This window comes from Ochlerotatus camptorhynchus, unplaced genomic scaffold (genome assembly GCF_037179485.1).
Source record: "Ochlerotatus camptorhynchus isolate MF236.1 unplaced genomic scaffold, CSIRO-AGI_Acam_v1.1 ptg000032l, whole genome shotgun sequence".
Taxonomy (NCBI): Eukaryota; Metazoa; Arthropoda; class Insecta; order Diptera; family Culicidae; genus Ochlerotatus; species Ochlerotatus camptorhynchus.
Genome location: NW_027040523.1, coordinates 391,342 through 413,108, shown reverse-complemented (window position 1 = coordinate 413,108; position 21,767 = coordinate 391,342). Strand labels below are relative to the sequence as shown.

Genomic DNA, 21,767 nt, shown 5'->3' with positions numbered 1-21,767 from the left:
CGAGTTAAATTTAACTCGGCAAATGGTTCACAGCCTAAAACTCACTTCTGTCAAAACATGGCTGCTATAAAATAAATTCTGTGTTGATATTACTGACTGGACCTAGCTTTATACTAAATCAGAGTACAAGAGTATGTTGAGTTTATAAAACTTCAAGACTGTAACCGTTTGTTACAAAACATATTAGATTTTTAATTTGTGCATAGTTGTTAAATGTACCGTCACGTGAGTCGAGTTTCGAACGCCTTTGGATACGGTTGTGTGTTAAGTTCGTTCTCTGTTTTGTGCGTGCATTCGCTTTCATAGTTTTCGGCTGCATTTACCGGATTAGCGGTGGCACTCTGCCTCCCGGACGGCTATACGTGTGTTTTCTCGCTTTCCGAGAAGTTTTAGAATCGAGAAAGAAAACATGATTAATCATGTTTGCAAAATTGCAAGCATCAGTAGATTTGGCGCTGCATGGTTTGATTGTTTCTCCCGGACCAGAAATTTGTGGCATCGCGAGTGAAAATTTTAATTTCTGTTTATTTACGCGGTGATGAGAATGGCGCTGATCTATTGTCAGGGTTTTGCGATGAAAAAGAAAAGTGAAGAAAAGTGATATTTGGTTGTTGTGTGGTTGGAGTGGAGGGAAAAAAAATGTGTGGAAGCTTAGGGAATGCGCTCCCGGGTGAAGTGATTTGGTGAGTACGTTCCAGTTGAAGATTGTTGACAAGTGTATTTGTGGTGATGCAAATTATGGTTTAGATGACGCATGGCTTCAAACATTTTGTGTATCCAAATAAAACATATTACATACTAAATACGTACAGGGCATCGTCTGCTGACCATTGCCACGGGTATATCGTGGGAGTCCCAGGTACCCGGTTCAAGCTTTAGTTGGCGGCGGTGGCTCTTCTTGACCTTCTACCCCCTGAGTAGTTAGTGTGAATAAGGGCGTCTATGTGATGTTTTGCTGTACCTGTTGTGGACATTTAGTGCATCCTGTTCCCTTAATTTGTTGAGGACACCCTGTCTTGCCTCAAAAGTTACCCTTTTTGAAGTACTAGTCTTCACAACATAAAGGGCACCATTACGGAGCATGAGATTTGATCAAATTATTCGCAGTTCTACTTGTCCAACGCCCCCGGCTGGGTGAGGGATAGAGGATGACACACACACACACACACAGTTGTTAAATGTACCGTCACGTCTCTTAAGGTTATTTGGTGTTGGATTAGTAGGGTTAGTAGTCGTTTTTTAAAATTGTTAATTTGTTAGTAGGAATAATTGTTTTAAATTTGAAAATTGTATAAAACCGTACAACAGTACAGAGGGTATGAGTATTCTATCAGTGGGTACAACAACATTCGGGCAAAATTGTGATTTCAAAATGGGTGGAAAATAACGTCTCACGAGAAGAGCAATGGGATAGGAAAAGCACGAAGGAAAACCGCCATTCCTCAATCAGTATCTGGCGTTCGTGTGCTTCGGATCGTTAAAACCAAGTGTCCTTAAAGTAATACAAAGTGAGTGGTGAATCGCGGGAATATCTATCTGTTCAATCAGGACCTTTTTGTGGTACCATTCGGTACAGCGCCATTTTGTGAACCCACCGACTAAGTCGGTCAGGAAGCACTCGAGTCGGATTATTGGTCCTTAGTGGTTATTAATCCTAGCAGTAAAGGACATCATTTCGCTTTGGCATTGCAAGGTCAAAATTGCCGCATTCCTCGGGCCAAGACGGCTCTAAACGTAAAAGAGGACCCCTCTCAGCATAGTCACTCCGGCCTTGCCTGGACTCTGGTGATTCTTGTCAACGCGGGTAGACGCCAGGAGACCGCAGATCGCCATCAAGTCAAGTCGATCTGTTGACCGATCCACTAGCAAGTAAATTCAAACATCACCACCCTGTCAGGCTTGATTCCCCCGACGTCAAGCTCGTCGTACGTAGGATCATCGGCGAGTGCTCGCACATCGGCAGAGTAGTCTTCGGCACAGCAGAATCAACGGCAGCAGTTCAGTACCGGCACGTCAAACCCTCATAGTAAAAACCCACTGTACACCCATAAAATTCAACAGAACTGCTATTAGAAATCCAATCCACACCTGCTATAGCTTTTATTTATAAATAATTAGTATACACCCTTTGATTACTGTGTCACTTAAACTTTTGATAGCTTTTAGTCAGGTGACAGTACTGAACATGAGGATCGCGAAGCCCCTCCAGATTACCCAGTAGTAAGCCGACCTTGAGACACAGCTCGAGATGTTTCTTGCTACTGAGCGTTTTTACCGGGATACAGACAGTAGAGTTAAAAGACCCAAACTACAGGTTAATTTGGAGAACCCGAAATACCTTTGATAATATAAGTATGCATCCCATATGATTCTATGGAGCTCCACGAAGTTCTATTTGTTCTCGCGTATCATTTGAAAAGGGCCCATCCTCGTTGATCGATTCTCTTCATCGACTTTCTCTTTGGTTTACCACGGCAACATAAACGAAGTTCTCGCTAAGCTCGCAGCATAGTTCGACAGAAGATGATGTTAGCTTGCGCCTGAAACAACACACTGATTGGATTATTCATTGCAAATTTTGCGGTCGGGTTATTCGCGAAAGAGAAAACAGATGAAGAGAATTGATCAACAATGATAGGCCCTTTTCTCGTGTTGCACGATAGTTCAAAAATTCACTTATAGCGAATTCGTTTACTATGATACCTGGATCGGGTATCAAGATTGGGTCTGCTTGTTTTCTGACACACGTCGTTTGATCGTTTGTTTTTAAAATCCAGCTCAGGTTGAGGTTCCCACTGACAAAAAGTTCGGTTAGTCTAGTCGGTTTAGTCTATAGAACTAAACTCTAGACACTTTAATCGCTCTTTCATCCGTGGTCAACTATTCTTCCTAATGTGACCACGACCAGAACGAAAAACCGTCAACAATATGGTATGTTTTTTTAGTTTTCTCTGTCCGGACAGTCATCATACAGACTGCTTAAAAAGTATGTCATAGTCAAAGTAAGCATTATGATGCTAAGGGAAGTCAAGAAATTTCCATCCCGAAAGATTTTCTAGAAAGGACCAGGAATAAAACCCGCCCCTTCCGATTTGGTAATACCAACAATCAATACGAAACTATCGTATTAAAATTGGCTCACTACTTGACTAGCCTATTGGTCCCAAGCAAATCGATTAACGTACCCCATTCTAGTCGAAATTTTAGTACTACACTATGTTTGTTTTGATTTGCCATGAAAGTTTGACAGATAAATTGAGGGATTCGTGGATTTTCCTATGTTTCGAGGTATGCATCAATTAGCTTGGGACCGAAGATAGTACCAGAGCTGAGCCAACAACTTGAGCACTTTTCTTCGGGACCTACTAGTCTTAGAGTTACCTCTATGGTAATACCGTGTCTTAACTGTCTATCTTCTGTTTTATCTGGCTTATTTTACATAACTAGCTATCTGAGGCCCCACATGATCGTAACATTGCAAAAATCCATGTCAGACACATGTCGAAAAGTGCAGACCCTCAGACGATGTTCAAAAAGGTACGACGTACGAGGTTGTATAGTTTGGGATTAAACCTTTCCTCCAACCAAACCCCATACAAAATGTGGTGGGACAATTATCAATCCAAACCTACTCATAACATTTATTAAACTATATAATACCGATGTAAGTTTAAAAAATGTTGTATTGTTGTATTAAAAACGATCAATCACAACAAGAGTTGCTTCGTTGGGTCGTTTCGATTTCCAAGTTCAATGAAATTATTACGTTCCTCACCCCTATCGACGCTATATATTACGAATATGCTTAATGTATGCCGTATTATAAAGTATAGCTTCCCACGCTTGTTTACGTTTTATTTGCCGATTTTCTATTTGAAACTAAACAAATAAGGCAGCAAACACATGCAGACGGTAAACATTTAATTACTCTACATAGTGCGACTGAAGGGTATATGTTCATTTCACACAATAATTGTCAAGTTCAGGTTAACAGCACCTACCACGCTGATCGGTTCTTCAATTCATGTGGCGGTTTTTTTTCGTTTACCTATCTATAGTGATATTATGAATAAACACTCGCAGAATTATAGCGCGCGCCAAAATGAAGCGCGAGGGCGGATTACACGTGTGTAGGTTAGCGCATGGCTTTGTGTCGCACTATTTTGTTTTATATAGTCCGCTTCTTTAAATATTTCGTCAGAGAATCGCCAACTTGACTGAGGCTTTGAATACATACGGAATCTGGAAGAAACAAAAGATCAAACTTTACCGAACGCGAGCTTTTATATAAATTAAACGTCAATGATTTTCTTCAGTTTAGTCAGCGAGAAGACGCGAATATAGTAGTATCGAATGTGCGAAAACGAAAAGTGCGGCAGTGGACTAACTGTTTAATTTGATAGAAGAAATAAGTTTTTGAAATTGTGTAACTCTAAGGTTGTATGCTTTTGATTGCAGTTCATTGCGACGCAGTTAAAGAAAAGCTGGAAAATCGAAGATGAGAATAAACACTCGTGATAGTTACACCAAATAAAATCACGTTACAATTTATTTTAAATATTTTTTAAACATAATAATCTCACTATATAAGCAATCAATGAATTTTCGATGTTTTACCGTTTATATCCGACTTTGCATATCAAACACCCATCTTTGCGTGAGCAATATAAGTTCAGAGCATTGAGTGAGTGATAAATAACCTCGGATTTGAAGCGTCAGGTTCCGGAATCTGGGTACAGAGGCGTTGGCCAACTGCACGGTTTTTTCACTGTAATTAAAGATGACGATGATCTAGCGGAACTCGAACGAAGTGAATTTCATGTATTGTAGTGGTTGTATCGAAAGTCGTTTAAAGTGACTTACACTATGTGGCACATGTAATCGTTGTTTCGTGACTTAGAACAGAAATTCCTTTTATAGTAAATATGTGAAACAGAGCATTTAGTTCCAAATAATTTTATCGCAAGATGAGCGACTAAACCAGGCCTGCCCAATGTGCTTACAATGAGATCATTTTAGCATAATTTTTATACAGAAATGCAAATTTTTGTCCAGAATGATTCAGAAATAAACAAAATATAGCATGAAACATGATCATCAAACATAAATAGATATCCAGTCATTGAAAGAAAGAAGTTTGACGAGTTTGGGCATTCTCTCTATTTGATTTACTAGTCACAGAGAGTCTTCTCACCTCACTCGCCGTAATTGTTTTACAATGGATTAATGAAAATGAAGAGATTTTGACAGAACAGACCACAGTATGCCATTGAAAATGTACACGAGTCTCTCCATATAGGTATGTAAGGGAAATGCCACTACTTAAAATTTGCTCCAGCTTTGGCAAGTACTTGTCATGGCATATGCGATTAAAATGGGTAGGGTCAAGAACTGGTAACACTGCGTTTATGGGATTGTGCCTTAATTGGTGCATATGCCGTAAATGGCTCGCTTACCCTATACAATAGCGTCATTGGTATGCAATGGCGGTTTGTTTTACCAGCCTTCGTTAGTACATTGTATCAAACCATTTAGGTTTGATTGCATAATTCATGAAAATATGCATTAGGGTACGTCAAAATAACAACCCCCTGTTCCCCACTGCTTTTTCGATCAGTATTGCTGTTCCCAAAAACTGTGCCAAAAGTTACTAACCTTTTACTTTAGGGCTATGGCTCCGAGCATTCCTACTCTTGTGTGCGGAGCACTTGCAAAAGCAAATGTTTAGTAGTTTTTTGCACTGAAGTCAAATCAATTTGCGATCTTGGACAAAGTGCATAGTTTATCCCATCGAAGTCCCAGGTGTGGTAAAAATTGAACTGTTTTTAAATTTTTGACAAGCTAATTAATAGCATCGTTTTGTTTCCTATACATTTTCCTTTAAAAACTTTAAATTTCTACCGCAAATGCAATTTGCAAACACATTCATTAAAACTTGACATAGTTGTTGGGGACCTCAATACAGATCGAAAGAGTAGAGGGGAGCAGGGGGTTGTGGTGATCTGCCATACAAACTTGACCCACCCTCATATGCATGTTCCAGATCAAACCAAAAATGGCTGTACGCAAATTTCGTTCAAGCAGTCCATTTAGCATTTGATGTATTTTTCAAGGTCGAACAGAAAAAGTAACAGTGAAAAAACAGCTTGTGTCTATACTCCCACATGGATATGTAACTATTAATTTTTGATGGATTCAACGATCGGGAATGAGGACATATTCAGCTGAAATTATAGCACAAACAACTGAATTCAAATTTGCGAGTAGGTTGAATTGAAATAACATGTTTAGTGTATTTTTTCAACTAGCTTAAATATTTGATTGCTTTTCAGCATGAACGTTATTGAATATCTTCATGCGTACATGTATTGCGTATCTTGATGTTCTCTCCCTATTTTGAGTACCGAAAGATTTAGATTTGATAGATATCGATGACAAAGTTGTAAATACTAATTCCACCTTAAACACAGAAACAGCTCACAATTCTGAAATTTCACCTCTTACTGCTGGTGCAATTAAACCTTTTGATTTTTCGTATATGTACACCAAATCTAAAATAAGTTCTGTCTCAAAATTGCTGCTCAACTGGCTCAACAAAACAAAGTTACAAAATGTCAAATCTGGCTAATTTGTTTGAAGATGCTGTTAAACATTTCTCTGAATGCTTAAGTGCGAGTATGAATTTAGGCGTTTTTTAAGCGTATTCAATATTTAACGCGGTTTATGGAAATAACGTGGCTCGTATTATTTTTTTCCTTTGGTTTGTTTTCCGTGCTGAGCACCAATGCTACCGACGCCAGGGAGTCAGCTCCCACACCTGGACCCTACCTATCGACTCATCAACTCATGAACCGGGGACCAAAGGCTTTAGGCGACTGGGATTGAACCCAGGCTAGCTGGGGTGAGAGGTAATCACGCTTACCAATACACCACCGGTGCCGCTATGCTTCTTGCTGTATATAAACATTTTAAATGTATAGGGGAAATGGCTCTAATGTGCCAACATGGATATAAGATTGAGCCCATCGCTAAATAGCTGCTATTTATCAATTATGTCTAGATGAACGCGCCATTGGGACGGTACTAATGGATATTTGTGGTCGCTATTGAAAATTTAGTCGATTGCTGGATTTATGTATGGGCCCAAATTAGGGGCAGTTAGGCTGACATTACAATTAAAATGCACAATAGTCGCAAATCTGCATTGACAACACGGAAAAAAATGAATTTTTGTTTCAGGGCCTAATGTATTTTGTTATTGATTCAAACATATTGTATCACTATTTCAACAAAACATATTTTTGAATCCACAAAATGGTTTTTAGAATCAACAAACAGATTATTGACTCTAGAACCGATTTGTTGATTCGAACATATTTTTCTTTGAATTAACCGAATAATATATTGGAATCAATACCAGAAATATATTAGGCCCTGAGCCAAAAATATATCCATTTGAATTTAAAAATCATTTCGCTGCGTGAATGCTTCGATAATGACGAGATAATAAAATAAAAGCAAGATGCTTTTATTATTCATTAGTAATAAAATGAATTAAACCAGCATTCAAAATTCAGCATTCAGTGCTACCAATGGATGTCAAATTTCTAGCAATAGCACCGTTAGCTTGTGGGGTACAGCAGTAAAGAAACCGTATATTTTGCCAAAAGTGGTATTTAAGCAATTATCATTTGCTGCTGATAATGTGCTGTTTTTAGTGCTTCTTGGTTACCTGTGTAGGGTTCTGATGCATGGTACGGTGTCATTGCTTTGTTTGTTTTGTTGCTAAGGAATCCTATTTTAACTGACAATTCGAAGGATATAAATACTGATCTTCGAACGATATAAATAGCGGGACTTTTCCATTAGAATCGGTTCCTTGCAATAAAGACAATAATGACAGCTGTTTTCTTCTTCTTCTTCTTCTTCTTCTTCGCATTTCAAGCTTATTGCATATCGCATATTAGCTTATTGCGTGCTCTCAACTTAGTTTTCTAGATACACTTCCACAGTTATTGATTGAGAGCTTTCTATGACTGTACAATTTCTACATTAGTATAATTGGGTGACAAGTACAATCATACTCTATGCCCAGGGAAGTCGAGAAATTTTCCGACCCAAAAAATTCCTAGACCGGACCGGGAATTGAACCCAGCCACCTCCAGCATGGTCTTGCTTTGTAGCTGTGCCTTTACCGACTGAGCTAAGGGAGGCCCCGTATCAAAACCGAATACTTCATAATTTATCAATAGTGATTAGTGCGACATGCACTAAACTAAGGACACGGGATATGTATACGGGCCGCCGTGAATTTATGTCCAGAACAGAGATAGGGACCTCCCTTAGCTCAGTCGGTAAAGGCGCAGCTACCAGGTAAGTCCATGCTGGAGGTGGCTGGTCCGGTCTAAGTGTTTTGCGAGTTCGAAAATTTCTCGACTTCCCTGTATGATTGTACTTGTCACACAATTATACTAATGTAGAAATTGTACAGGCATAGAAAGCTCTCAATTAATAACTGTGGAAGTGTATCTAGAACACTAAGTTGAGAGCACGCAATAAGCTAATATGCGATAAGCAATAAGCTTGAAATGCGAAAAAGAAGAAGAAGAAGACAGAGACACAAAAAATCAGTAACTTTGAAAGTAGGTGTCTTCGGCAATGTTGAAGTGAACATTAATACGTAAGCAAACTTTCTGAAGGCACATTGCCATTCTCATAATACATTTCAGGACACAATTTTGAAGAATAGCAAAATCCGAGCGGAATGGAAGCGGATCTGTAGTTAAAAAACACAGATTTTACATTAAATAATTATTAAAATGGTGGGTTAAAAAAGAAAAAAAAAACCTGTTTGGTAGATACAAATCACAAAAACCTAATAAATTCAGAATTGTAGCACAGAGGAGTGTACATCTAAAATTGGCTTTTTATCTGAATATTATATTAAGAAGTTAAGAAAATCATTTCATTTTCAGAGGAAATTTTTATAAACAAGCTAAAGGGCATTCCGCTTTCCCCATTTTTATGTGAATTGTTCATGGCTAACCTAGAAAATATTCTGGAGGATAGAAATTTGTTGGTATAGGTACGTGGATGACATTTTTAGCATTGTCAAAAGAGAAGGTTTATTAAAAATTTTGGAGGCCATAAGCAACGTTCACAAGGACATATAATTTACTCACGAAGAAGAGAGAGACGGAAAACCCCCCGTTTTAGATATTCTCATCATCAGGGAAACGTCTTTGTTCAAATACAAAGAGAGTAATACCAAGCACTTCAAACCATTCCCATCAACACAAAATGGCCGTATACGTATACGTCTACTATAGTCACTATAGTAGACGAAATACGCTTAAAGATAAAGCAATTATAACGGAATTAAAAGGAAATAAATCAACACACTCAAAGCTCTTCATAAAGAGATTCCGTTAAGAGGTTCTACAAAATTAAAAGATATATGAATAAAATTTTACTAGTCTTCAAGGTAGAATGGAACATTCTACTAGCGGGAATGCAACATTTAACGTTGAAGTCATAGTCAAAAGCAAAACTATTTCAACTAATTTTAAGAATGCTCATTTCTGACCCTTCACCCATCTTTTAAATAGCTAAAGTTTGTGATAAGTAGTATAGACTTTGTTATTATGTTTCACTTCAATTGTACATTTTATTAAATTAATTGATGATTATTCCAACAATTCAACATTTAAAACGGATTGCTAAAAATTGTGTATTGCATATACCGTCAACTCTCCATATTTTGAATAAGCCTAATAGACCTTTTGAAGGGAGCAAAAAAAAAACATCGAAATAGAGAAAAGGTCACATATCGAGATATGGGAGAGTTGACTGCACAGTGATTCATAACAGATTTGCATACATGTAACGTGTTTTTTAATAGTCACTTTATCACCTGTGTTTGATTCTCATTCTCTGCTCTCTTTAACGTATTCCTATTATTCCAGAACGAAAATGCAAACGGCACTATTAGTGAGCATAGTGCTAGTGAACGTGTGCAACATTCTAGGTACGCAAAGAACTGTTTACAAGGCAGGTGATGAGTTGGTGGAAATTACTCGAACCAAAGTAACGAACCCATATTCACCGCTCTATTCCTATTATGCGTACAGTAGTGCACCACAGTATGGTAATGACCGATCTGATGTGGTTTACTATACCTACCCAAACGAAGTGACTACCACGCAGAACGCCAATCGGCGCGTACTATCGGGAGAACCATCTCAAGGCATTTACAACCAATTCATTTTAATACCTACTTCCTCATTCAACCCCAACAACTAGCAGTAGTTAATTGTTGTAGTAGTAACTTTAACCTACGCACGCGTCCAGCTATGGAAATGTTCGCACGATGCTTGCTCCACTTGAAATTATGTAATTGCTAAAGGTGTGTTTTCTTAACTGTAGATAGTAAGTAACGATGAATCAACTTTTGTGGCATTAATCAGTAGAATTGTGTATGCAAGTTAGGCACAGAAAAAAAAATGTTTCGTATACGAAAAAAGTATATAGGTATATAAAAAAAGTATACTTTTTTCTCCCTTTTTATGGCATAGACCTGTTGGACCATATTTATTCCGTTACTTCTTATTTAGGACATAGCGTAATGTGATGCCAAATTAGAACTAGGCTCCTTTTTTTTATTAGATTCGAAGTCTTTCTGATTTTTATATATAAACCGGCTTAAGGTCGATTCACCTGCGCTTAAGTCTCAAACCAGGTTTACAAATATAGATGAAACTGCACAGTTCGAAAACGTAGTGTATATTTCCGGTCAATATGATGCACATGGAGCGTCATATCATATATCATACAAGTTTACATTATAAATCGTGTAGTTCTGATGTATTTTATGAAATTCTGCACATATTGCAGCATTGTATCGTCTTCATTTTCAATCACGCACGAAGAAAGATTAGAATAAGTGCAACAGCAATTTCTTTTATATCAGGCGTAACATTTGATTACGGCACAAAAGCATTTGTAAACAAACTTTTTAAGGCCCTTTACACGCCCTTGCAAACCAATACCACTTTCGGAAAGGTGAGAGTTGCTCCTATCCGATGATGTTGTTGGTTTGCCTGAGCGTACTTCGGTTCGCGTGTAAAGGGCCTTAAAAAGTTTGTTTACAAAAGCTTTCGTGCCGTTATCAAATGTTAAAATTAAAAAATGGAATTTTTACAGAAATCATTTATTGAAATGATTACTGATATGCTTAAATATAACTCCATGTTTGATGCTATTCAAACTGAAGTAAAATTTGCAAAGAATATGGTCATGAGTCATGACTTTAAAATTCAGTAATGGATTTTAAAGCATTAAATGTTTTAATTTGAAATGCTCGATCTATTAAAGATAATGAAGACAAGCTATTTAACTTTTTGAGAGTTCATAACGTGCATATTGCCGTTATAACTGAAACGTTCCTTAAACCTGACCATAAGGTTAAAATGGACGCAAATTATTTTATTTATAGAAATGATCGTCTTGATGGAGCCTGTGGTGGCGTTGCCATCATTGTTCGTAGACGAATTAAACATAAAAATTTTTCTTCATTTGAAACCAAAGTTTTTTAAACTTTGGGAGTTTCTGTTGAAACAAAATTGGGACAACTTACGTTTATAGCTGCCTATTTGCCATTCTAATGCGTAGGCCAGAAACGAATTTTCTCAAGGGTGACCTTCAGAAACTTCAGATTTGAATGCAAAACACCGCTCATGGAATAATGCTTAAAGCAATTGGGTTCTTCAAGGGTATTGAGGTTAATGCATATTCGTAATCTGCATTAAAAATGGAACCCAAACCCAAAATTTCATCAATTTTGGTACACTGGAACTATTTTAAATAAGTACGATTACATTTGCAAAAATCACCTTATTAGCGCCCCTCGGTGTCTTTTTGTATGGGAGCGGGCTGTCAGTTTGTCAGTTTAGTGTCAAATAGTGAAGTTATTATTTTACTTTACATCTTGATTTAAAAATCGAGATGAAAGTGTGTGGGTTTGAAAAAAATATCGCTGTGCTCAAAAAACGAAGCTCTTTCAGATGATAAAAACCGATTTTTTTTTCAAAATTAAAGAACCCAATTCCAATGGTAATATCAACAATCAATACGAAACTAACGATTTTAAATTGGATCACTGCTTGACTAGCCTATTGGTCCCAAGCAAACGATTAACGTACCCCATTCTAGTCGAAATTCTAGTACTACACAATGTTTGTTTTGATTCGCTATGAAAGTTTGACAGATAAATGAGGGGTTAGTGGATTTTCCTATGTTTCGAGGGGTGAATCGATTAGCTTGGGACCGAAGATAGTACCAGAGCTGAGCCAAAAAGTTGAGCTCGTTTTTTCGGGACCTTCTGGTCTTAGAGTTACCTCTATGCTAACATCATCTTTGGGTTGAAGAAAGTTTCCCCTATCCGATGATGCCGGTAATTTGCATTCGATTGGCGAGTAAAGAATAATCAACGTATGCGCGGAGCACTTAGCCTGAAGTAAACGATTATGCATCTTTAAGCACAGAAGTCTAATTAATTTACGATCTTGAACAAAGTTTGTGTACATTTCCAAATAACCATCAAGCTCACTAATGCGAAAAGTGTAATATAATATTGATGTACTTGTATTGATACTAGTATATGGGTAACACTAATCAGATACAAAAAAATCGACTCAATTAGATTGATGACAGCCGAGAAATAACGGTGGGTAGACAGCACTATTCAGGGAAATCCTGTATTTATTGCACTGTGTAATTCGCACAATTAACATAATGCTTACAAGATATTACTTTCATAGGTAGTCAATTACAGTTCTTCCAATATCAATGAACTAATAATAATAATGGGCTAATGTGATTTTCAAAAAATAAAACCCGATATAGAATTAATGTGTTTTGCTGCCTAAAATATTTGAAAAAATTGCACCTTTTTGCTCGTATAGTTTAGCCCATAAATGCAACCAGTCCCATGAGACTTTTTTTTTTCGATTATTAACTACTTGAATTTTAATATGTGCACATACAGTGAACTATTTTGTTCCGAAAATATCGTAAAAAATAAAACAACTTGGTGGTCCCAGAAAGAAAAAATAAAATAAACTGCATTTTCCTTGCCTTGCTGCTTTTCCACATGGGACTGTTGTGCGTTTATGGGCAGTATAGGAGTATATAGAGTAACTCATATGATAGTATCACAAAGAAAACAGACATTCAAATAGCTAATTGACAAAGGGACAGTAGTCATTAAGGCATAAGGACCTATGGAAACGTAGTAGGAACAAATATGTTGAATAGGTTCAAAATGGCCCTTATTACCGATGTCACTGCACGGTGAAGTGACAACTTATCACGCACGGTGAAGTGATTCTCATTTTAAACCGTGAAGTGACACCCGTAATAAGGGCCAATATTAAAATTCAAATTTCCTTTGCAAAGCCCAACCGAACCCAGAGCCGTTGGCCATTAACTTAAAAACTATCAAAATGATGCTGATTTGAAATTCCCAAGTAACCACCTAGCCCGATAAGGACCCTTTTTGCAATAAAAGGCTGATATACGGCTTTACATTTTTATATTAGCCTTATATCAGCATTATATTGCACTTTTTCCATTAGTGGCTTGATGGTTACTCGGGTTATGCACGGCGAAATGTGGGTCTAATCATTTTATTATCATGCAGGATAAATCAGGAGCCATATGTTAAAAGCACATGCAAACTTTTTGTTTACAAAACAGCTTTTATGCCCTTTTTAACTTGTTGTTCTTGAAAAGTTGAAATTTATTATGCATGACGCGCCTGATTAGACGCCTGCGCTAAAAATAAATATAGGGTTAAGGCAGTTTAGCACTAAACGGAATGTTATTATTACTGATGGCTTCCAAATTTATTTACCTTTCCGTACGTACCGTAAGATTTGACAAGGAGAAACCAATCGTTGAGATGTTGTCAAAAGTCTAACACTAATTCTTGTCGCCAAACTCGGCCTACGGATTCTAAACTGGGCCTAACGCATTGAAACGCCAATGAATTCACTTCGGCCTGTCGGATAAAGATAAAAAAATGATTCGGTCGGAGCGCTTCTTTTGTTTTTGAGAATAATGGGTGCAAACCTTCATATCACGCGTTCTCATTGACTTCGTTTGGTAGCTTATTAACTAAAGTATCGTACAAGACGCATAATTGACATGTTAACTCTGAAATCATGGATTTATTTGAAGTTTTCTGCTCGATAGGCCCAAAATGGGCGATTAGGCCGAAGTAGTTCTCTACCCTACTAGTCATAAAATCTGAATATTGAACTTCTTAAAGTTCTCTAGAGCTCGAATTCATTAGTGTAGCTTGCCAATTCTGTTCTAAAGCTGCTACTTTCTAATAAGTAGATTTGTCAACTGACTAGCCAGTGCGAAAAAAATACTGTGCAATTATGTTTGCACAGGAGTAGTGTAAAAAGCGTACTTCTCTTTATTTTTTTCCTTGATTTGTTTCCGTAGATCTAGTTTTTCCGTACTGAGCTCCCACACCTGGACCTTACCTATCGACCCATCAAACTCATGGACTGGGGGCCAACGGCTTTGAGATTTTATGCCTCAGAAAAGCCCGGCGGTGCGCTGATGCGCATTTCTCACCAAACTGGACTTATAAGCGCGTTTGGTGTCTTCGGTGCACTTATTCCTTATGATGGAAGCATGGGCCAGTCCAGTTTGAGATGCAACCAGCAGTACCTAATAAAATTAATCGTACAGACCTTAAGTTGTATGTAATATTAAAAAAATAAAAACAATGTATTCAGAGAATAAAAGCATTTTAAGATTTCATACATACCATACTTCACCGAGCAGAAATTGGAATTCATATACCATCATGTGAACAATGAAAAATGATGTTGATTTCAATTCCTTTTACGTCGAGGTATGCGAGAGGGATAACTTTGAGATTTGGGTAATTTGCTTTTGTAAACAAATACGTCAATCGCCGATTTTTTGCGAATAAAAGATCAATTTTGCGAACAAACTATATCAAATGATAGAGCAATCATTCCTTTACCTGACTGTGTAATTAGTTTGCGCGATTGAGATTTTATTCGTGGGAAATCGGCGATTGACGTGATTGTTTACAAAAGCTATTACGCCCTAATCTCGAATCCCTAAATCCGGGATATTAGAAAATGCTTTAATTTTACATTTTTTTTATTGGTGTACGGGGGATGAAAAGTCAAGAGTTATTCAATAGATGAAGTAAATAAGATTTTATATATTTCCTGACTCCTGTTCAACATTTAGCTGTTATGCAATGTACGGGACATGATCTTCAATAAATCTAGCCAGTTCGTTTGCTTCGCTGACGACGTGGACATTTTCGGAGAAACTAACGAGGAGGTGGCAGAGCAGCACTGTCGGAGCCATGAAACAGACGTTCGATTAATAGAGAACACTTCAAAGACAAAGGGATATCTGTTGCCTGGATAAACTGAGGGATATAGAGCTCGCATAGGCATATATAACAACTGGAGCAGATAAATTCGAAGAAGTATTATTTTCAGAAGTCGTGTATACTACGGACCTAACGAAACATTCAGGTCTGATACCAGTACAACATGTACCGTGTTTCAGAAAGCTAGGTGGTTAGATCTAGAGTCGGTGTATAATGAGTCACGCCAAGAGAAAAACAGTTGAACTCGCATCACGGTTTTCGAACGATTCCCATTCTTTTCACTTGGCAACAGAGGACTTCTACAACAACTTCAAATGACTTCTAGCGAGAGAAAAAATATTGCGGCTGTAGTAAATCATTATATCAGTGATTTTGTCAAATTATCTTGACAAAAAATAGTAGAAATTATCATTACTTATTATTACCGAGCGTATCCCATGACAATTTAACACTCACTGCGTGTTTATGCTCATTTCTTCGATTATATTTTATATTTTATTGCAATACCTTTCACGGACCTTTCATAGCATCGTAATGTTTATTTACTTTGCACGATAGGTAGCCGGTTTGACAGTTCAATAGGTAGACTTGGCTTCACTCTTGGCGTGACTCATTATACACCGACTCTAGTTAGATCAAGTAAAACTAGATTTAGGAACTGCGGGAGTTCATTGTGACATTCTACAGCATATCAAATCATGAAAAACGTTGAAACAACGAAGAAAGGAAGTAATGGCATAAAGGTAACTCTAAGACCAGAAGGTCCCGAAGAAACGTGCTCAACTTTTTGGCTCAGCTCTGGTACTCTCTTCGGTCCCAAGCTAATCGTTGCACCCCTCGAAACATATGAAAATCCACGAACCCCTTATTTTATTTGTCAAACTTTCAAAGCGAATCAAAACAAACATAGTGCAGTACTGGAATTTCGTCTAGAATGGGGTACGTTAATCTATTTGCTTGGGACCAATAGGCTAGTCAAGTAGTGAGCCAATTTAAAATCGTCGAGAATATCCTTAAATGGTCAGTACTTCCCAAGTAATCATCAAGCCCACCAATGCAAAAAGTGCAATATTATACTGATATAATGTGTATTATCACATTTAAAGCCGTATAGCGCGAAAAGGTCCCTTATTGGGCTATTAACGAGCTTGGTGGCTACTTGGGTTTACCAAGTTATAATGAAATCAGCACACAATTTGAGAGCATGATCAAGAACAGGTCGCTTGGGCTATCTAGAGTGAAATGGATAATTTGAACTATTATACATAAAAATATTATTGAAGCACTTAATTAATAATTGTGAAGACATACAAAGGATATCCGGCGCTAGCATTGTAATCGCTATTTAGGCATTCATTTGTAGTGTTTAGCTGATTAAAAGTAAATCCACATTATATTTGCCATGCTTGTATGTCTGTTTTCTATGACTGCGCACTGTATGAAAATACAATAGAAGAAACAGATGATTCAACAATTTTTTTTACGAATTCAGCTCAAGGATGTGCACGAAATCCATGCGGTTCGGGTGCAATGTGCCAGGAAACCACTGGTGGAAGACCTGTGTGCTCGTGCCCTGCAGGATACAGTGGAAATCCGTTATCGCTTTGTAGAAGGTAATATTCTGTGGTAAATTGAATTGCTAATATTTTAAAATCTTCTTTTCTCCTCAGATCTGAATGTTTGGATCATACCGAATGCAGAGGAGATCAAGCCTGTCGAAATGGAAATTGCGTTAATCCCTGCTCAGGAGTGTGCGGTGTTAATGCAAATTGTGATGTAAGGCTTCATCTTTTTTCTAAGCATAACCTTTTGAAATTTTAATTATGCATGTTGTAGGTCAGGAATCACGTTCCAGTGTGTAGTTGTCCAAGGAATATGGCTGGAGATCCGTTCGTGAGTTGCCGTCTAAGAGATCCAGGTTGGTAGAAATGAGGAATATGTGTAACATTGCCTCCTCTTAAGCGTAGAAAGCTGTTAATTTCAGGCACTGGTTGTCTTCAAGGACTGGATGTTCAGCCACAGAGACATAGACATAACACATTGAATGTTTCTCACTGTAAAACATCGTCGCCAAAACATTACCGCCGTCTGTTGAGTACACTGTGGTCTGCACTTCACTGAACAGATGGCGGTAGTGTGTAAACGTCAAACGCAAGGGAATTGACTATGTGCGCCACAGGTGGCGGTACTACCAACTACGATACTTTTAAATTGTCCGTTAAATGCTTGTTTGATGAACAACTTGCGAGTGTTATGTCTGTGGTTATGTCGGATTTGTTTTGGATCCCATTCGTTGCTATCCTTTTTACTCTTATGGACAGCGTCGGATTTGTATCAGAGCAGAGCAGAGCAAAAAGTGAGGTTAACTTTTGCGTGCTCTATAAAGAAAATTGGGCAAACTTCCAAATGGAATAAAAAATAAAAAATTGAATTTCAGACTCGACCTGCTCCGATTTGAAATCAGTGAAATCCTTAACATTCGAGCTAAAATTCTGCCATTTTGATTCTCCAAAAAAGGTTAAAAATAGCGTACTAGATATTTTTATACAAATTATAAATGTCACTTCCAATCGAAATGACGTTTGAGACAAAGTTGTTTGAAAAAAATAATTGCTTTTAAGGAAAAATATAAAAATATATATAAATAAAAATAGGGAAAAATTCCAAAATCCAACTTGAATGTAAAAAAAAAAATACCCTCTATTTTTTTTCTTTATTAGAGTTATTACCATAGAGGTAACTCAAAAACTAGAAGGTCCCGAAGAAACGTGCTCAACTTTTTGGCTCAGCTCTGGTACTCTCTTCGGTCCCAAGCTAATCGATTCACCCTTCGAAACATAGGAAAATCCAATAACCCCTCATTTTATCTGTCAAACATTCATAGCGAATCAAAACAAACATTGTGTAGTACTAGAATTGTGACTAGAATGGGGTACGTTAATCGATTTGCTTGGGACCAATAGGCTAGTCAAGTAATGAGCCAATTTAAAATCGTTAGTTTCCACCGGTTGGTATTACCTTCTGTTTAATTTATTTTTATGAATATTTTCTATTAAAAATGCTTTCTTCTATGAAAATTTCAAGCTGGACACTTAAAAATTTGAGTGTTCACTCGGCTGTCGACAGAAGCAGGCCACTCTCGATGTGTGTCACGCGAAGTAAACAGACACTTGGCAGCAACCATTGTGTGGTCCTCCTCATTGTTCTTCTCCGGAAGTTCTTCCGGTCAATGCGTCGTCGACTTTGGAAAGCAACCGTTTCGTGATGAGTGTGTGAGTGCTGACCATGTTTTGCATCCATTGCTGCAATGGAAGCGCTCTGCTCCCCATTGGCGATACTGCCATACAATGAAACCACTGGAAGCGGCTCCTATTCTGATGGAGGAGGCTTATTGGATAGCGGATGATAAAGTGTTTTTGACTATTATAGTTTTAAGATGTATTGTATAGTGAACTATAATCATCGGCTCTGTAAAGTTAATTCGATTGAGTCTTATAAAATAAATTAATAAACAACTTAAAAATTATCAAAAATTATTGAACAACAACTTTTGGTCAAATTTTTATATCATTTTGTTTATATATTTTTTTATTAATTTTTGCAACGCAAACGATTTTGAGCAAAATTTCACAAACAAAAAGTTCAAAAAATTGTCCGCAAGTTGTTGTTGAATGCTTTTAATTAATTTTTAAGTTTTCATCTTAAAAACACACAGAAGATAGCATTTTGAATAACCTTTTTAATAAAAAGTATTCAAAAAATATTGAAGAGAGCATTTTATTTATTTAAGTTTTAAAAACTTTTCTATAATTTTTACACAAGATTACATAAATTTTTTTACCTTAAATATTTGTTTTTCTAAAAAGGTATTATTTTTTCCTATACTTTTGTCTCAGACGTCTTTCGATTGGAAGTGATTTTTTAGAGCTATGATTTGTTAAAAATGTTCGAATACGCCATTTTGTACTTTTTTGTGAGATTCAAAATGGCCGAAGTTTTTGCTCAACTGTGAATAATTTACAATAACAAACAATTATACAATAAGTTTCATGTAAATCGGAGAATGCCGCGTCACATCGATTCGCCATTTAGGGTGGAACTGCGCATATATTAAAGCCCGCTCAACGCATAACGAATACCATCGATGCACGCTGATTCGAAATATAAAAAAATCATTGATAATCTCAAACAAGTCCTCTTCGGATGACCTTCTACGACATAAATAAAGCTAGCTACGAAGAAACTCAAATAAACCTATCATTACTTTTTTCCAGAGGAACAGTGCCGCCCTAGCCCATGTGGTTCAAATACCAAATGTGAAGTAATAAACAGTGTACCAACTTGCTCTTGCTTACCAGGGTATATTGTGAGTATGTTTCTTTGCATTTTTCTTGCATATCTTATAGCCTGATGTTTTACCAGGGATCACCATTGAGTGGTTGCCGTCATGAGTGTGAAAGTGACGCAGAATGTGGCGCACAGGAGTTTTGTTCACAATTCAAATGCACTAGTGCCTGCTCACAATGTGGAAAAGGTGCCACTTGCGCACGGGTCACAAATCACCGATCAGTTTGTGAATGTCCTAAAGGGTACATCGGGAGTCCGTACACTGAGTGTCGAGCCGAATGCTACGGGGATCGTGACTGCCCTGCAGGTAGACCAGCTTGTATCTACGGAATATGTAAGAATCCATGTGATGGATCATGCGGCGTAAATGCGGACTGTAACCTTCGTGGACTCACACCTGTATGCAGTTGCCCACGAGATATGACGGGCGATCCATTCGTAAGCTGTCGTCCATTCACAAAGGAGGACTTGTGCATTCCAAACCCATGTGGTACAAATGCGGTATGCACTCCTGGTTACGATCGCACCAATCGTGAAAGACCTGTTTGTACTTGTCCCCCAGGATATACGGGAAATGCCCTCTCTAGTTGTGTCAGGGTACGTAAACAAGGAAAATGAAATTAATTATTAAATACCTACCTATTATCTTACCGTATTAATACATTGTAGGGCGAATGTCAAAGCGACAGTGAGTGTGCTGATCACAAGGCATGTATTAACTACCAATGCGTTGATCCCTGCCGTGGACAATGTGGAACAGGTATTCCAAGAATTGTAACAAGCATAGCAAACCAACCTTAATATTGACATTTTTTTATTGCAGGTGCCCAATGCCAGGCTAAGCGACATTTGGCTGTTTGTACATGCCCAGCGGGCACTGACGGAGATGCATTGGTGTCCTGCAGCGCTAAGAGGAGCTACCCAGTAGCACGTTACCACTGAAAGTACAGCGTGATGTTCTGTATTGCTAAATTCAGAAAGACTAACATTTCTGCTGAAAGATTTACGAATTTAATGAACTTACATTTTTAACAATAAAATGTACTTGTGGAGTGTTGTTTACGATTTTTATTCTGGCGCTGTACTCATGCACTTCGAATGCTCTCAGCGCTAGCTGGCGTTGCTAATCGCTGCTCCTCTCTCCATTTTCACTGTAGCTCCGACATAATCGCGTGACTACTCAGTTGACGGCATTCCAAGTACATCTCGACACATTTCATCGACGACATTCTCCACGTTAAGGAGGGGCATCTCCCTTCACACTGCCTCGAACCTTGGACAGGCTAAGACCACATGTTCTGGTATTTCGTCCACGTTGTCACACTCCGGAAAAAGGGGTGAAGGCCGACGCACAATAGATACGTTTTCAGGTTTTTTGACAATTAGCCCATGCATTATCTGTCAAAAAACCCGAAAACGTATCTGTTGTGCGCCGGCCTTAACTTTGCGTGTCCGAACCGATGCAGGTATTTCCTGAAGCAGCCGTGGCTAGGCAAGAACTGCGTTAGGTTGTTTTTTTGTTCACCCAGGTCGTAATAATCGGTATTAGTCTATGTGTCCATCTACCGTAAACCACCGTGTTCTACTCCTGTTGCCACTTAGCCAACGACTCCGCTCTCACCACGTTACGTGCTCTTCCGGCTTTCCTCCACCTGTTGCAATCGCTGTCATCTGCCATGGTGATCCCGATAGGGATCATTCCGGCGATAAAGCATACTGCTTCCAACGAGATGGTTATGTACGCACTCACGACTCACATGGCGATGAGCCGGAACATACTGCTCAGATAGCGGGACCTTTCAATTAGAATCGGTTCCTTGAAATTTTTTTCTATTATTGTCACTTTAACGCTCTTGGGTCATTCGTGACTTGTCCGGGGTGAGATTTGAACACGTGACTTTGACGTGAGAGGTATGGATGTTAACGCCCCCTGGTTGATAACAAGAATGGCAGCTGTATGAACATCGAA

The 21,767-nt window shown here is 38.0% G+C and overlaps 1 protein-coding gene across 3 annotated transcripts; it reads left to right on the top strand.

The window, feature by feature from the left end:
• Positions 1 to 4,303: 4,303 nt before the first annotated feature.
• Positions 4,304 to 20,858, top strand: aspr (asperous). Of its 3 annotated transcripts, none has more exons than XM_065230770.1 (9): positions 4,304 to 4,437; positions 9,966 to 10,147; positions 16,944 to 17,064; positions 17,122 to 17,227; positions 17,288 to 17,369; positions 19,726 to 19,817; positions 19,874 to 20,395; positions 20,468 to 20,558; positions 20,622 to 20,858. In XM_065230770.1, exons 2-9 carry the CDS (start codon positions 9,973 to 9,975, stop codon positions 20,738 to 20,740), a joined length of 1,308 nt encoding a protein of 435 aa, XP_065086842.1. In that variant the 5' UTR covers positions 4,304 to 4,437; positions 9,966 to 9,972; the 3' UTR covers positions 20,741 to 20,858. The 3 variants fall into 3 exon arrangements, with proteins under 3 accessions (XP_065086842.1, XP_065086838.1, XP_065086848.1); XM_065230766.1 differs by having other exon boundaries at positions 9,966 to 10,246; XM_065230776.1 differs by having other exon boundaries at positions 4,305 to 4,437; positions 9,966 to 10,027.
• The last annotated feature ends 909 nt before the right edge of the window (positions 20,859 to 21,767 follow it).

Bases quoted from the DNA above. Each gene is read 5' to 3' on its own strand.
- aspr (XM_065230766.1), top strand. From the start codon at position 9,973: ATGCAAACGGCACTATTAGTGAGCATAGTGCTAGTGAACGTGTGCAAC. The intron at 17,370-19,725 runs GTTGGTAGAAAT...ACTTTTTTCCAG, and splicing joins TTGCCGTCTAAGAGATCCAG to AGGAACAGTGCCGCCCTAGC. The intron at 20,559-20,621 runs GTATTCCAAGAA...TTTTTATTGCAG, and splicing joins CCGTGGACAATGTGGAACAG to GTGCCCAATGCCAGGCTAAG.